The sequence below is a fragment of the Atractosteus spatula genome, chromosome 6 (assembly GCF_055471065.1).
Source record: "Atractosteus spatula isolate fAtrSpa1 chromosome 6, fAtrSpa1.hap1, whole genome shotgun sequence".
NCBI classification, from domain to species: domain Eukaryota; kingdom Metazoa; phylum Chordata; class Actinopteri; order Semionotiformes; family Lepisosteidae; genus Atractosteus; species Atractosteus spatula.
In genome coordinates this window covers 29,626,237-29,641,012 of record NC_142711.1, presented here as the reverse complement: position 1 = coordinate 29,641,012, position 14,776 = coordinate 29,626,237, and the positions used below count along the sequence as shown (strand labels likewise).

At 34.3% G+C, this 14,776-nt stretch overlaps 1 protein-coding gene across 1 annotated transcript; it reads right to left on the bottom strand.

The window, feature by feature from the left end:
• Positions 1–376: 376 nt before the first annotated feature.
• LOC148832736 (corticotropin-releasing hormone receptor 2-like) lies at positions 377–14,489 on the bottom strand. Its single transcript, XM_088918139.1, has 3 exons — positions 14,372–14,489; positions 14,150–14,269; positions 377–588 (listed from the first exon to the last, which is right to left on the bottom strand). The coding sequence occupies exons 1-3, from the start codon at positions 14,487–14,489 to the stop codon at positions 377–379; spliced, it is 450 nt and encodes a 149-aa protein (XP_088774265.1).
• Positions 14,490–14,776: the final 287 nt, after the last annotated feature.

Below are 14,776 nucleotides of genomic sequence, written 5' to 3'. Positions count from 1 at the left end.
GAGAGAGAAAGTCCTGCAAACCAGGAAAGCAATTTAAGAGAAAAATAGGAAAACGGAAACACAGAGAAACCTGGAAACGACAATGGAAGGAAAAAGAACATAAATAGGACAATGAGTTGAAACAGGAACAAGAGTAAGGAAAAAAGCAAGAAACAGGATACAAGAATCAGGAAAAGTAATCAGGAAAGTAATATTCCAGAGTTCAAATAAGAGGTCACACGATTGTGCACTGAAGTGAATAGGAGCACTGAGTATACAGTATAGAGCTGAGGAAATGAGGAGTGGAGTCCTAGGTACTGTACACTCGTCACTCTGCAATTGGCTAAGGCTTCACAAAGCTGTCTGTGTGGGATGTGTCTCTTGTGAAGTCCCGCTCTCAATCAGTGCTTCTGGTGGCGAGGTACTGGAACCATAACGGGAAACCCCTAGGCACAACATTGAGATGCAGGGAAGATTCACGATGAGTAGCAGCGCTGGTTGTTGCCATGTCGGCCCACTGGTAAGGTAAAGAAGGTAGTAGAGTCAGTCCTGCCAAACTGGAAAGACCAAGTTCAGGATCTACCACTGTGACTCTCAGAAATGGACAAGCTGGTGAGAGTGAGAACCAGGGATGCAAGATTTGCTGAATCTAAGAGTCTGCAAGCCAAGGACTCGGACCTTGAGTGACATGACCTTGGATGAGGTCACAGAAAGGACTAAGGGGTGTGCCGGGGAGAATGTTTGAGTGTTTTAGGAGAATCAGTGCAAGAGATAATGTCAAGGAGGGAGTTATGTTAGAAGTACGAGGCTCTAAGACTGAGGCTCAGAGAATGTTGAGAGTAGACAAGCTCAAACAGATTGAGTATTAAAAATAAGTGAGTTTATGTCTCAAGTCCTAGTTGCACCATCGAGGGGGCTGAACAACTACACAATTCTCTGAGTGTGAGAGGGAAAACTGCAGTAAAACTGTAGCAAAATGTTTCCTCAACAGACTGTGAGTGCCTGTTCCATGCCCAAAGTGGTGCCCAGATTCCTGGAGCATCAAAATGTATTATAGTAATTTGGCATTTTATCTCATTATGTAATGTTTCTAAACAGACATCTCAATATGTTATAAGGAAGAATTTTAAAATGTTTATGCTGATCTCAACTCATAAAGGCACATACTCCAAGCATGGGCTGAACTCTAAATAAATCATTGATAAATTAATATAAATAATATGAGTTTGATTTTGGTTCATTTAGCTAGTTGTGACTGGGATACCCAGTCTGTGTGAAAAAAAAAAACTGCTTTCTGGATTTTGTGTTCATAAAACAGTGACTCCTGCATAGATATCACTGCAAGTTCAAATGTGGGATATCTATCCTCCAATCAGCACTAAACCCTCCCTTACGTCATTTTGGTATGTGGTTATTACAGATCCAGCCATTCAAAAAATGCAGAGTACGCTGCGTTAAAAAGCGGTAGGCGTGCTGCGTCATAACACATCATAACGCACCATACAATTTCATACCACAGTTATGATAATAGTATCCAGAATTACCTTGTAAAACCGCCAGATGGAGCTAATAAAGCTTAACGTCTCATGTACAGCATTTGAGCTGTCATTAGAAAATGCCCAGTTTCGGATCCCGGTCACTGCTGAGGAACAATCTTTTTCCAATTAAGAATTGAAGTTGTATATTCTTTAGACTTTTAATAATTTAAACTGTGTATTACAGCATGTTAATCATTATATATTAAAAAGTCAGTATATTTTATTAAAAAAAAGATTGCTCAGATGGACAAAAGTACACAACCTTCTACCTTCATCATAAATATTATAATTATGCAGAAATATTTTATGCATCAAAGTCTTTACAGAAGATATTACTAATAGTATTAATATTGAATGACCTTGGACAGGTTGTAAGCTCAAAGTATTATCGTGGTTCACTTTCTTTGTAACCGTCTGCATAAGTTTAACTGTTATGACACAAGAAGACAAAAAGTAACACCACTCTCTTGTTTAAACGGATTGTTTTGTTGCTGCACAGACTGTTAAACCAGAGGAAAAGAGCGCTTCTTTCTTCTAAGCATTTCATTGATCTGATCACGTATTTGTTTCCAATCATACAAAGTAAGTTTTGAGAATGTCCGATTCACCATGCCTATAATGGTTTCCCGGAGATTTCTCATAAACTATATTAATTCAGGAACATAAACATATTAACATATTAATAATTATTATATAAATATTTGAGCTTCATGAATATAATTGTATTGTTATTAATTTCTTTAGATACGCGATTTCATATTATATTCCCTATAATCAAATTCTAAAAAATATGCGTTTTTTTACTGAGATTGCAAGCGTAAGTATTCACAGAAAAAGTTAAAACATTATAACTTTTTACAAAGTATATAAACTTAATATAGTAAGAAGGAGCACGTAAAAACTTTTCCAAAATAACCACAGTATTTAACCGAATGAAAGACTTTGCTTAAAATGTTTAAGAAGAAAGTGGGATACTGGTGTGTACCAATACCAGCCATATACAGTTTACATAATATGTTTATGTTCCTAAATTAATATCGTTTATGACCTTCAGACACGTTTTGCTCCTCTTCTTTTTATGCTCAGCTACTAAAATGTCCCTTTAGTTGTATAAATCCATATTAATATTCAATACTAAGCAGATTAAAACATGTACAGTAAAGAGATTAAATGATTAAATCTTTTCACTAATGACTAATGCACCACGAGTGCCCCTGTCAGTCATTTTGGCCAGCCAAATCACATACCGCTGTACACCGCAGTGAACTGTGGGTAATTTCGCATGGTACGGGGTTGTACCGTGCATTTTGAATAGTTGCATCTGTACATGCTGAAAGGCATCTGTACATGCTGAAAAATGTATTGCTCAGTGTGGGACTGTGTACCATCCTTATTCTACAGGTATAGTGCATTAAGTTTGTGTAAACAAGCAAATATGTCCAGCAGTTATTTTTTCAAAGATCTGTGTTTTTGATCCTTTAAAAAAATAACTCCATAATTTAGATGATGCCTTATGTTGTACTTCTATGGCAGATTTAAGATTTTTTAAAAACTGTTATGATGTGTAAAATAAATCTGAAATGTTCACAAATATTTTATCCATAACAACTCAATTTCCACTGCATTAAAATGAAACTGTATAACAATACAAGCAGATTGAAAATTACAGTTATGTAGCACGACAGTAAGACTGAAGCAAAACTACTATAGTGTTAATTATCCATTGTTTAGAAAATCTTCTCCATAGTTTTTCACACAAATCTATTTTTTGGCAGCTTGAAGTGTTGCACATGTACTTGTACACACTCAAAAAACACAATGGGGCTCAAATTTATAGGGAAACCATAAATCTTTTTCTTCATATTTAAATTTTTAATTATAAAACTGGTAACTCAACTTGCTAATTGCACTGTAATTCACTGTATATAGAGTACACACCAGCAGAATGTTTAGATTCCATAGTAATGAATCCACATTACCTTATTTCATTTTGAATGGCACTAACAAACCTTGTTTGTTCACTTTTACGCATTCTGAATACCTCAAAGGCTAAAGCTGTCACATTCCATAAACCTCTAAAATAAATAAAAGTCCAACAGCTAAGTAAAGGAAAATGCTGCTGACTTTGACCTCTAAACCTGTGTGTGACAAACATTCTAAAATTACATTCAAAAGAAAATATTATTTTTTATAAGCATCACTCTTTATAGTATTCACTATATGTCATGTCATGTCATTTGCCAAACCGCTTTATACCATACAGTGTTGCGGGAAGCTGGAGCCTACCCAGCAAGCAATGAGCACAAGGCAGGGTACATCTTGGATGGGGTGCATACATTGGGACAGTTTGGAGGCCACAGTAAAGGCCGAGGGGTGAAATTTGGCCTCAACACCAGGATAACTACCTACAGTACCTAATTACCTACTCTTATTGAGAAATGCCTGAGGATCTTTAATGACCACTGAGAGTCGGGACCTGTTTAATGTCTCAACTGAAAGATGGCAACCATTACAGTATAGTGTCCCTGCCACTATACCAGGATATTAGGACCCACACAGACCGCAGGGTGGGCTCCCCACACTAGTCCCACTATGGTTGCTGCTGCCACTTCCAGCAGCAACCATAGCTTCCCAGGAGGTACTGGTAAATCCAGGTACTGACCAGCCTCAACCCTACTTTACTTCAGTGGGTAGCCAGTTGAGTGCTGCAGGGTGATATGGCTGCTGGCATTAACTATACTGTATAAGAAGCCTTATTTTAAATTTGAGAAATTAAGTAATATAAACAGGAGTTCATATTGCTATATTTCATGATATCTATTAAAAAATAAAGATATGACACGTTAAACTTATAAAACATTTTTTTTTTTGTCCAGGGGCAGAGACTATTGTCATTTAATGATAAATGTTGTCATGTACCATGGAATGATCATTAAGTTATTTTGTTAGCCAATCTTATAGTGAATGTAAAACTGGCAACTTTGACTGTATTTTAGAAAAGTTGAAAGAGCTGAAAACAGCCAATTCTGTATCAAACTTTTTTCCAGATTTTTCTATAACATCCCTCAGTTGCTGCAGATAAAATACTGTGCTCTTTTTACACCCACCCCCTTTTCCTCTTTTCCTCCCTCTGATATCCATAGATCATCTCCTATCTCACAGCCATTCACAAGTGTCTTATCAATTTAAACTCAACCTCTCAACACATTACCTCCTTTTCACTCTTTATCTTATTCTGCCTTCAAAGACGTATTTCTCCCTCATCCTATGCTAAACCTTTGTGTCACTTCTGCACCCTCCCTCACCTACTCTCAACACATTTATTACCTGACCCATTCCTTCTTGTGTAACACTCACAGAATCTACCTCATCCTGCCCAACTGTTCTGTTGGTAAGGGCACATTATCTTATATAGAGAAAGTACTAAATATAGTGTTTTTTTTAATCTATAAATACTGTGCAGAGTGTTTTTGTTGGGAAGGTGTTTGGTTCATTTACAGTATGTTCGATTATTTTTTTCTTGGGTGTAGGGATTTGTATACAGAGGTTACAATGTTTTTTGTTGTTTTGTTTTTCCTTATTTATTATGTTTCCAATTTTGTTTTTTTCTTCTATTCATTAAAGCATATTTAAAAGTCTTATCCACATTACCCACTGTCACACAATTCCTTGTTCAGACCTAGCCTACCTCCTTCTTGTTTGGAGTCCCTGTACTCCAGATCAAGGAAAATTCTGTGTCTTAACTTGTCTTTTCTATTCTTTGCATTTCCAAGATTCATCCAATTCAAAACTATTCTTGCCTACCATTTCTGGATTATCCCATATGTATAGAGTCATAGATGTCATTCACCTCTGGAGACTTAATAATTAATAGATTATATTTGATGAGTATTTGAGAGTTACAAGAACATTACACTAAGTTTTAAAAATTGTTCAAATCTGTTTACTGTATATTCACAATTTAGATAGAGACACAGATTGAGACTCACAAATTAAGTTTATAACTATATTTAAACATAACACATAATAGTGGCAAAATATTCCACACTATCATTTCATGAATTTAGCTTCTCTTTGGGAATCACCAATCACCAAAGGATTAACCCATTTTACTGGATGTAAGGTGATGAAATTCAAGTTATATGCAGAAGATGACTGGTTACAAATAGCACTGGTTTAGACATTAGATTAAATTCTATGAAGGAAGTGATCAATGATTTAACTACCACACAGAAAACATTCGATATTTGTTGTTTTAAATTTGTTTTAACTGTTTTGGTAATCTCTTCATATTTACCATATTTTCTGTATCATTTGTTCTTTTGTGTATAACATATACAGTATGTGAATTATCAAGAGAAACTATCAAGTTGAAAGATTCATTTAAGAGGTGGTGTTCAAATATAACAAAGATTGATTTTTGAAGAATTTTTATTTATCTAATTGACTTAGTTTAAAAAATGTATTCACTCTGTAAAGGAACACAAAGTATTTAAGTAGCTTTAGAAAAAATAGGACCATTCCACAGATTAATGAGTTGGCATCCCAGATCATCCTTTTTAAAATGTTTTCTGGATCCCTTTACCTAAAACCTGCCAATATTCAATTTCACACAAGAAAAGACAAGAACTATATGTAGCCTACTAATAAGGGGATTTATACTGTACTATATGTACACTGGAAAATAAGAGGAAATTAAGTGGCTCATTTTGTCATATAAATTGTATTTTTAAGGGACTAAGCATTTCTTTTTTGTAGACAGCTATTCCTCTCATTACATACTCTCATTACAGACTGTCAATTGTTACTTATTATGCAGGAGAGGTCAGGTTTTGCCATAAAATTAAAAGAAAATACACAACAGGATATACTGGTATGTTATTATTATTAGGATTATTAGGAGGCCATGATTGGTAAGGGCCAATTGAAAATTTGGCCAGGATGCCAGGGTTACACCCCTACTCTTTTCGAGAAACGCCCTGGGATTTTTAATGACCACAGAGAGCCAGGACATCGGTTTTACGTCTCATCCAAAGGACGGCGCCTTTTTACAGTATAGTGTCCCTGTCACTATACTGGGGCATTAGGACCCACATGGACCGCAGGGAGAGCGCCCCCTGCTGGCCCCACTAACACCTCTTCCAGCAAAACCTTAGTTTTTCCCCAGGAGGTCTCCCATCCAGGTACTGACCAGGCTCACACTTGCTTAGCTTTAGTGGGTTGGCAGTTGTGAGTTGCAGGGTGATATGGCTGCTGGTTAGCTTAAATTGGAGAGGTTATCATATCAATAACTAAATCATTTACTGGTGCCAGTTTGACATGCATGCAAACAATAAAGATTAATATGTCAACCCCCTAAACTCAGGTATTATTGAGAATTATTTATCACATAGAATAATAATCTGGCCTAAACAGACAAGATAAACAGAACAGATAAAGGAGTCCCTCAATACTCTATCCTAGAACCTATTTTGTATTTCAATATTTATTATTTTATATTTATAATAAATATATATTTATATTTATAATATTTAATATTTTATTCCAACTAGGAAGAAAATTATGCAAAAAAAGTGTGTGTGTGTGTGTACACTTTCATTTTTATGCTGAAATCATTCAGATTTACATCTCTATTTTGTCTAATCCTTTCAAGTCTGTCAAATGGTGTGTGCAAAACTCAGATCAAGTGGAACTCAAATTTCCTTAATTAAGTATGATTAAAACTGAGGAGGTATTGTACACATAAATCCCATGGATCTAATTTATTACATTTAGTACAACTTGGAAACAGTAGCCAACAATTATACCTTATTATAGGAAATCTGGGGACCTTTGTTTGGTCTTGAGCTCTGATTTGATGCACAAATAAAAGACATTTCTAAAGTCTTTTACTTTCTCCTTAGAAACACGTCTACATTCAGTCTTTTCTTAATATTGCTGCTTTAGAACCCCTAGTTCATGCCTTCATCACATCTCAGCTGGATTACTGGAATAGTCTTTACAGTGGTCTCCCTACCCACTGCATGGCTCCATGACCACATCAGCTCAGTCCTAATGTGTCTTCCAGCACATTCAGTTCAAAATTTTACTTGTAGCTTTTAATACTCTTCACACCAAATCCCTGCAATACTTAGCATCTCTCATGACTTCCTATGTACCAAGCAGGGTTTTATGCTCGATAATGGGGCACACCTTTTACTCATACATTTAGAAGTAAAAGCATCTTGGGCATGTGCTTTTAGCTATCTTGCTACACAGTTATGGAATTCACTCTCTGCCAATTTAAGAAATATAAACTCTATAACAGGCTTTAAATGTAGACAAAAAATTATCCACAACTGCAGACAGCTATTCTCCCAGCTTTTATTCAATGGTTTATTCATTTTAATAGCTGTAAGCAAATGGTTATTATGAAGGCAAGTGGTTTCATATGATATATTACTATAAAACCACATCTAAACTTCCACCCATCCATTTTCTAACTGCTCAAGCCAATAAAAGGTCACAGGGGAGCTGGAACTTATCCCGGTAAGCAACAGGAGCAGGGCAGGATACACCTGGATGGGATACTAGTCCATCACAGGGCCCACACAGACACAAACACACACAATCACACCAGGGCTAGTTTTCCCAGAAGCCAATTAACCTACCAGCATGTCTTTGGAAATCCAAAGGAAACCCTTATGAACATGGGTAGAACATACAAACTCCATGCAAATATCAGCCAGATATTAAACCCAGGGCCCCAGCACTGCAAGGCAGCAAAGCTAAACACTGCACTATCATGCCACCCACATCTAAACATACAATCATCAAAAGTACCATACCCTCTATTATTTACTGTATGATCTTTAAAGTATTTTTAAAAATGCAAGCATGCATCTTTAGTACATAAGTAAATACAGTATGCTCTCTCTGGAATGGAATGCCTGTAGTTACTCCATAGACAGAGCCATAACCATAGACACTCTTCACTCACTCATAGAGTATCTGTTAAACCTTTATAATGGGCACAGAATGGCATCGTTGGCCAATGTTTTATAAGAATAAAAGCCTGGTAAGAGATAAAACACACATTCTCAAGTTTTAAATAAAAAATGTGAAAGACACCAACATAAAAGGAAGTTGGAGTGTTAAGAATTTATAAGCCCCCTATGGAAATGCTTTTTGCATCCATTAATATTTATGCAGTAAATGATGACACAAAGCAGTTTACCACAGGTGAAATGCATTTTATAAAGATTTATGTGGCAGTCAATTTCAGATTATAGCCTTAAGTAAATTGTTGTTATAGCTAAAAAATAGGTCACCACCTGAAAAACAAATCACTGCATTTGTTTTCTAATTCTACTTTTTGTGAACAGTACCTTTTCTGAATGAAATGAACACCACTGAAAAAAATGGAGCTGCCCATTACCCATACTATTTTGTTTATAAAATGAAGAGTAAATGGAAAATTTAACTTGCATAAGCCTTAACTAAGGCACATGTAATAGGTTTATTCCATGCTGAAAAGGGAAGAAAGAAAACACAATGTTTCGGCCATGGTGCCTTCTTCACCTGATTGTTCATTGTGATTGTCAGAGGTGCAAATAATTCAAGATCTCCAATGTTGTTTATATACTGTACTGTACATACATAAACATTTGGGTTTAAATAGTGACTATACAAAAGCAACCTTGGCTATATAATTGTTGTTGTTTTTTTAAGTCCAGCTGGAGGTGTTGCCTTTTCTATAGCAATTTGTAATTTAGAAATTTTTAGGAACTACAGTAAGTGCCATATTTAGTTTTAGTATTTTTAAGAACAAAAATGAAATCTACTAATATTAAGCACCAGCAACAGTATAGATAGTTCATTACAAATAGCTTTGTAAGCCTTTAGGTAGAAAATGGTTGCAGAGATTCAAAAAGTTTCAAAATTTTCACTTAAGCATATAGAGGTGAATGTGAACTTAGGTCTCGCGAAAAATACCTAAGTATTAGACAAGAAGTACTAAAGTGTGTTGATGTAGACATGACTGATTACTTATATTGTAAATCTTCCCAAAACTGAGCTCCAGATGACACAGGAGTAAAATAAAAGATTTTTAACCAGCCGTGCTAAAATTGATGATTGAGATATCTTATAGATTTTACTCCATCAGATTTTTCCTTCATCAGGACTGTGACAGAAATGTTAAAAATAATGAAATATTCCATCCAGCATAAGAGGGGTAATTGTTTGCTTAGCAATAAGCCTTTTAGCCTTAAAGCAAAATAAATGTGCTTGTCTTAATGCCTTAATAAGAAGGCAACAGAAAAATAGAAGTAAGTTGTGGATATAATATATCTATTATCCTCATCTAACATGAAATATTGCTTTGAAAACAGCCAAAGGATTAAGGCTTTGCAGTAGAATGGAATGCTTCTGCCATGCAATGTGACATTTCATTGTCCATAGCTTAGCAAATTCTGCTGCAAAAGAATTAGTTTCATCAGACACAAAAAATGAAAAAGCTGTCAGAAAGAGGTTCTCATTATTTCTTTTCACACATAAGTGGAAGTGTGAATAGAAATAAATATGCTTTATGCATTAAGTTTTTTTTATTTTCAGGCAGGGATAAACCCTCTTGAAATGGTTGAAAAACAAGACAGATGCCCACAACCACATTAGCCTGTAAAGTTCAGTTTAATACTACATTAAACACAACAAAAATAATTTAAAAAGATACTGATATTTCAATTATATTTCTGCATTTAAATATCTTAACTGACAGTTTGTGAAGGCTATGTTCCACTATATAAAATGTATACATTTTTGTTTATCATACTTATGCACATTTGAATATGAAATGAAAATCTTAAGACGTACCATAAAACATTTTGGATTGAAAATACAAATGGACTGATTTATTTAATTTGATGTGAAAATTCTTCTAGTACATTGTCAATCATTTAACATCCAAATCATTCAGTAAAACAAACATTTAAAATGTAAGACATTGGGGTTTACCTCCTGGAGTCATTTTTTTCCATATAATATAGTTAAGTGTGTTTGAGGCAGTGCTTAGAGTCCTGTTCACACAACTGCAAGTGTAAGTTGCTTTGAATAAAAATGTCATCCAAATAAAAAAAAAAGTTAGTGTGCTAAATTATAAAAACAAATAACTGACTTGTATCTTTGTCATGACAACCATATACTGTAAGTCTCAGCTACATGGCAGAGGAGTGATAGAATCTCACTACTGCGTTCCTTGTCACTACAAAAACACTATGTAAAACTTCAGGTGCTATCCTGAACATGTTATGTTAACTATTTTTTTTTACCTAAGACAAATGTTATGATATGGACAGACTCTGATCATTACTGTTTTTATCTCAGAATTAAATTCAAATTCTATTCATGTACAATTTAGAATTTTGTATTTGAAATTAGATGTCCCCAGATTTAGTACTCCATAAGTGAAAACAAAATAATGTTATGTATATAGACACAAACACTGCTGTTTTAATTTAACAGTTAATCAAGATAGATCTGTGCACAAAACAAATTTTGTACTACAAAAAGTAGCTTTCCAGCTTTATGGAGCCCATGGTTGTAGCTGCTACACTGAATATCCATTGACATTCAGTGGTGGTGTCAAACTGTCCAACTGTATTATTTAGTTGCTAAAAAGTTTTCTGAGGTGACATTTCAAGAATTAACCCTTACAATTTTCCTAATATAAAACAGTACTTCTACAGTGCATATATTAGCTTAATATAACAAGTATGCTTTTAAATAAATCATTAATTTTTCATTTGTACAAAAAATGAAAGTAACATTCTGAAGTCTTGTTAAGTAAAACATTTTTTCAGATTTCAAACATACAGTAGTACTTTCCTGTAATAAAACTGTCACGCAGTGAGAGTATATTGAAAGGCAACCTATACTTTCTTTGAATGTTAAGTTTTTTCCTGCAATGTACATCATCATAACCAGTTATACACTAATTATTTTTTATAAATGTATATTTGAAGGCATTTAAAAAATCATTAAATTAATAGAAAACAACTTTTTGTCTGTCATTTTGTGCTGAAAAGTAGTGCTGGCGGGGTAAATACATAGGCCTAATATTTGGTGCTTAATGCAAAGAGGTGGTACTCTATGAATCTTAGGCTGACTACTGTTTCATTTTTTTTAACTTTAGAGTAAAGGATATAAGCCTATAATTAAGGGTACACATACTGTAAGAGGAGGCCATTCGGCTGATGTAGCCCATTTGGTACTTAGTATCTTATTGATCTAATGTCCTCTTCCAAACATTTCTTGAAAGAAGCCAGAGTTTTGACTTCAACAACAAACAGTAGCTGGGTACTGTAGTTTGTTACATATTCCCACAATCCTTTCTGTAAATGCATGCTTTGTGTTCTCAGTGTAATGTCCATTAATGGCAGATAAACCAATGTAAATGTACTTTTTCATAACAAGTTTACGAGACCAAAGCAGATATGTAAAAAAAAAAACAACAGTCTCAGTGGATGTAACATAATAGATGCATCTTTTCCCACAGCAAGACTACTGTATATGTCAACACTTTACAGTATATGACAGGTGGATCCTTAGAAACAAAAATAATTATATACAGACATGGTGCACAATATCTGACATTATAAGACACAGCTGTAGAAGCTGATATGTTTTCTGACATTTATTTAGTATCTCAATGCTAAAAAGATATTATCATAGTAACAGATGTCTAAAAATGCATGTGGGCATTTCACAATCTCCCAGCACATTAAATCATTAAATATACAAATGAATTATATACAAATGAAGTGCTATAACACATGTTTAAAAAACAAAGCTTAAAAGTATTTGCATAAAACCTTATTTAGCAAACACACTCTACAGTTTTAATAAAAAAAAACTAAATTCTGAGAAAATCTGGAGAAAATAGAGAGTATTTCATCTTAGGCTGAGTATTTGGTACTCTTCTCTTTTTTGCTGAGAACAGTATACCATATGTCTGTAGGTAACGTCACATCTAGAATTATCAGGACAGATGGTAAAACATGAAAAGAAAATTTCCAAGTAAAATATACTGAAGGTAGGAAAGAATATCTGCTGGACAAAATCCTTTAATTAAAACTTGCTTACAGTATATGTTTTCTCAGTTACTGCATCTGAAAAAAACTGAACTTTGCAGTTTTCTTATAAAAGTCCAGTAACATTCACATTGGCCTCAAACTATATGCTACACTCAAGTACTAAGATTTGAAGATTTGAAGGCATTAATTGCAATCCATGGATATAGGACTATGTTACCACCACAAACTTAGGACATCATCACTTTTCACACTTGTAACACTTGCATTCTGTGCATTCTACATAATGAACTCATTTAGCAGGAAATAAATATGGTTTCTACACAGTTCACACCTGACTGATATACAGTATGACAACCACAACACAAGACTTTAAAACTGTCAGATTAGTGTGGACATATATATTTATTGTAAATCATTACAAAAAACTGATTACATTTCTGGTTAATCTCTTATATATATATACAAAACCTTAGCCTATTTAGATTTCAGGTTAGTAATGTACAGATGCCACATCATTCCTATTTTGTTTTGCAAAATAGTGAAGTGAATCACCTCCAGTGATGCTGAATGTTATAATGCACATTAGCATTTGTCCCCCTGTTGTCTTTCTTCTGTAGAATTTTTAATTATTCCAAGTTAGAAAGTTTATCTTTAATGGACGTTTTTTACCACAATTTATTAGAATGACCAACGGGATCTTGCTTTAAACTGAATAGTATTTTGTATTAGGAATTTAAAGTGAAGTCAGGAAGGATTGTCTGATTCACGTCTGGAAAAAAGTGTAATGCAACTTGTTTTTCCTACCTTTCTAAAGGTTTTTGAACTTTCCATACGAACAGTTACACTGTTACTTAATCACTCACTGTTGAACGCAATTGCCTTGTTGTTGCTACAAAAAACTAAATGTAAAATGTAAAAAAGGTGGTTTTCAAACAAAAGTTGCAGTGCATTTTAAAAACATAAAGAAAAACTTTGAAGTCGTGTTACCTCACTAATATGCAATTAAGACTGTCTTGTATTTTTAAAAATACCAATACCCTTTTAAAAAGGGTATTGGTATACATTCAACTGTCTCCTCTCTCCTTTTAGGGGTTTTGGTCCAAGTACTGGAAAATGGACAGCTCCTCGTGTTTTTTTTTTCCTGTCTAAAGCAGCTGTAAACACGTGAAGACAAATTTGACAATATCGCATTCAAAGTGTATGGTACACTTGAAGTATTTTCCAAAGCCGAATGGCAATACCTGACTTCATTTGATAACAAAATTAATCACAACGATGTTACATTTACCAGTTAACATCTACTGTTGTCTGAAATTGTTTAGTTATCGAACATAAGTTCAACATTTTAAGGAATTTGAAATTCTTTTAAAAATAGCAAAAAATGAACTTCGCAAGTTTCAAGTCAGCATTAAAAATTTAAATTACAATATATAGATCTGTTTTTAATTATAACCATTTTCAATACCATAATTTAAGACGTTTGCGCAAAACAAGCAGCTGTCCTACCGATGTAGGACTAAATAAACAGATACGGTAATTTGAAACGTAGTGAAGACTTACTCGTCGTGTTGTATTTGACCCCATTAATATACTCCGGACATGGTCTTTCTACGATTCGACCCGTACTACTCTTTGGCCAGCAAGTTCCAATTTCATCAGTCGTCGCATTGCAATAGAGACCTTGAGAAATAAAGAAAAACATATATGTTGCGTCAGTCCTTATAATTAACAAAGCTAGGGGGAAAAACACACCTTTAAAAAAAAGGTTTTACCCCCCCCTACCATCAAAATCCGGTAAGGAAAAAGACGCGTTTTCATAGAAAGTGTCCTGAAAGGCATCAATGAGGCTGCAGTTAGGATCGAATTCACCAATAAACATTTGGAAAATTGAAGCATCCATAGTTAAAAGTGGAGTGTAAAATTTAAAATGATATGAAAAAAAACTCTTTTTATAAACCCAGGATGTTTTCGTATAGTTTCTGTCCGCTGAGAAAACCCTTTAGTGTCTCTTTTGTCACTATAGATATACACTGCTAAGTGCTTCAGCTGTAAGCACTACAAATGTTTCATCCAATAGAAACACGCAATGGTTATTGCCTTGCCCCATCATTACTTTCATTTATTCACTCCAGGAATTTGATGTAATTTCACATGAACCCGTTCTGTTCTACTAGGCATTATTATCAT

What these genes read in the sequence shown, in the direction of transcription:
- LOC148832736 (XM_088918139.1), bottom strand. Translation starts at nt 14,489, where the DNA reads ATGGATGCTTCAATTTTCCAAATGTTTATTGGTGAATTCGATCCTAAC. An exon ending in TTCCTTACCGGATTTTGATG is followed by an intron (nt 14,270 to 14,371) that starts GTAGGGGGGGGT and finishes TTATTTCTCAAG; the next exon opens with GTCTCTATTGCAATGCGACG. An exon ending in GGTCAAATACAACACGACGA is followed by an intron (nt 589 to 14,149) that starts GTAAGTCTTCAC and finishes CACTCTCACCAG; the next exon opens with CTTGTCCATTTCTGAGAGTC.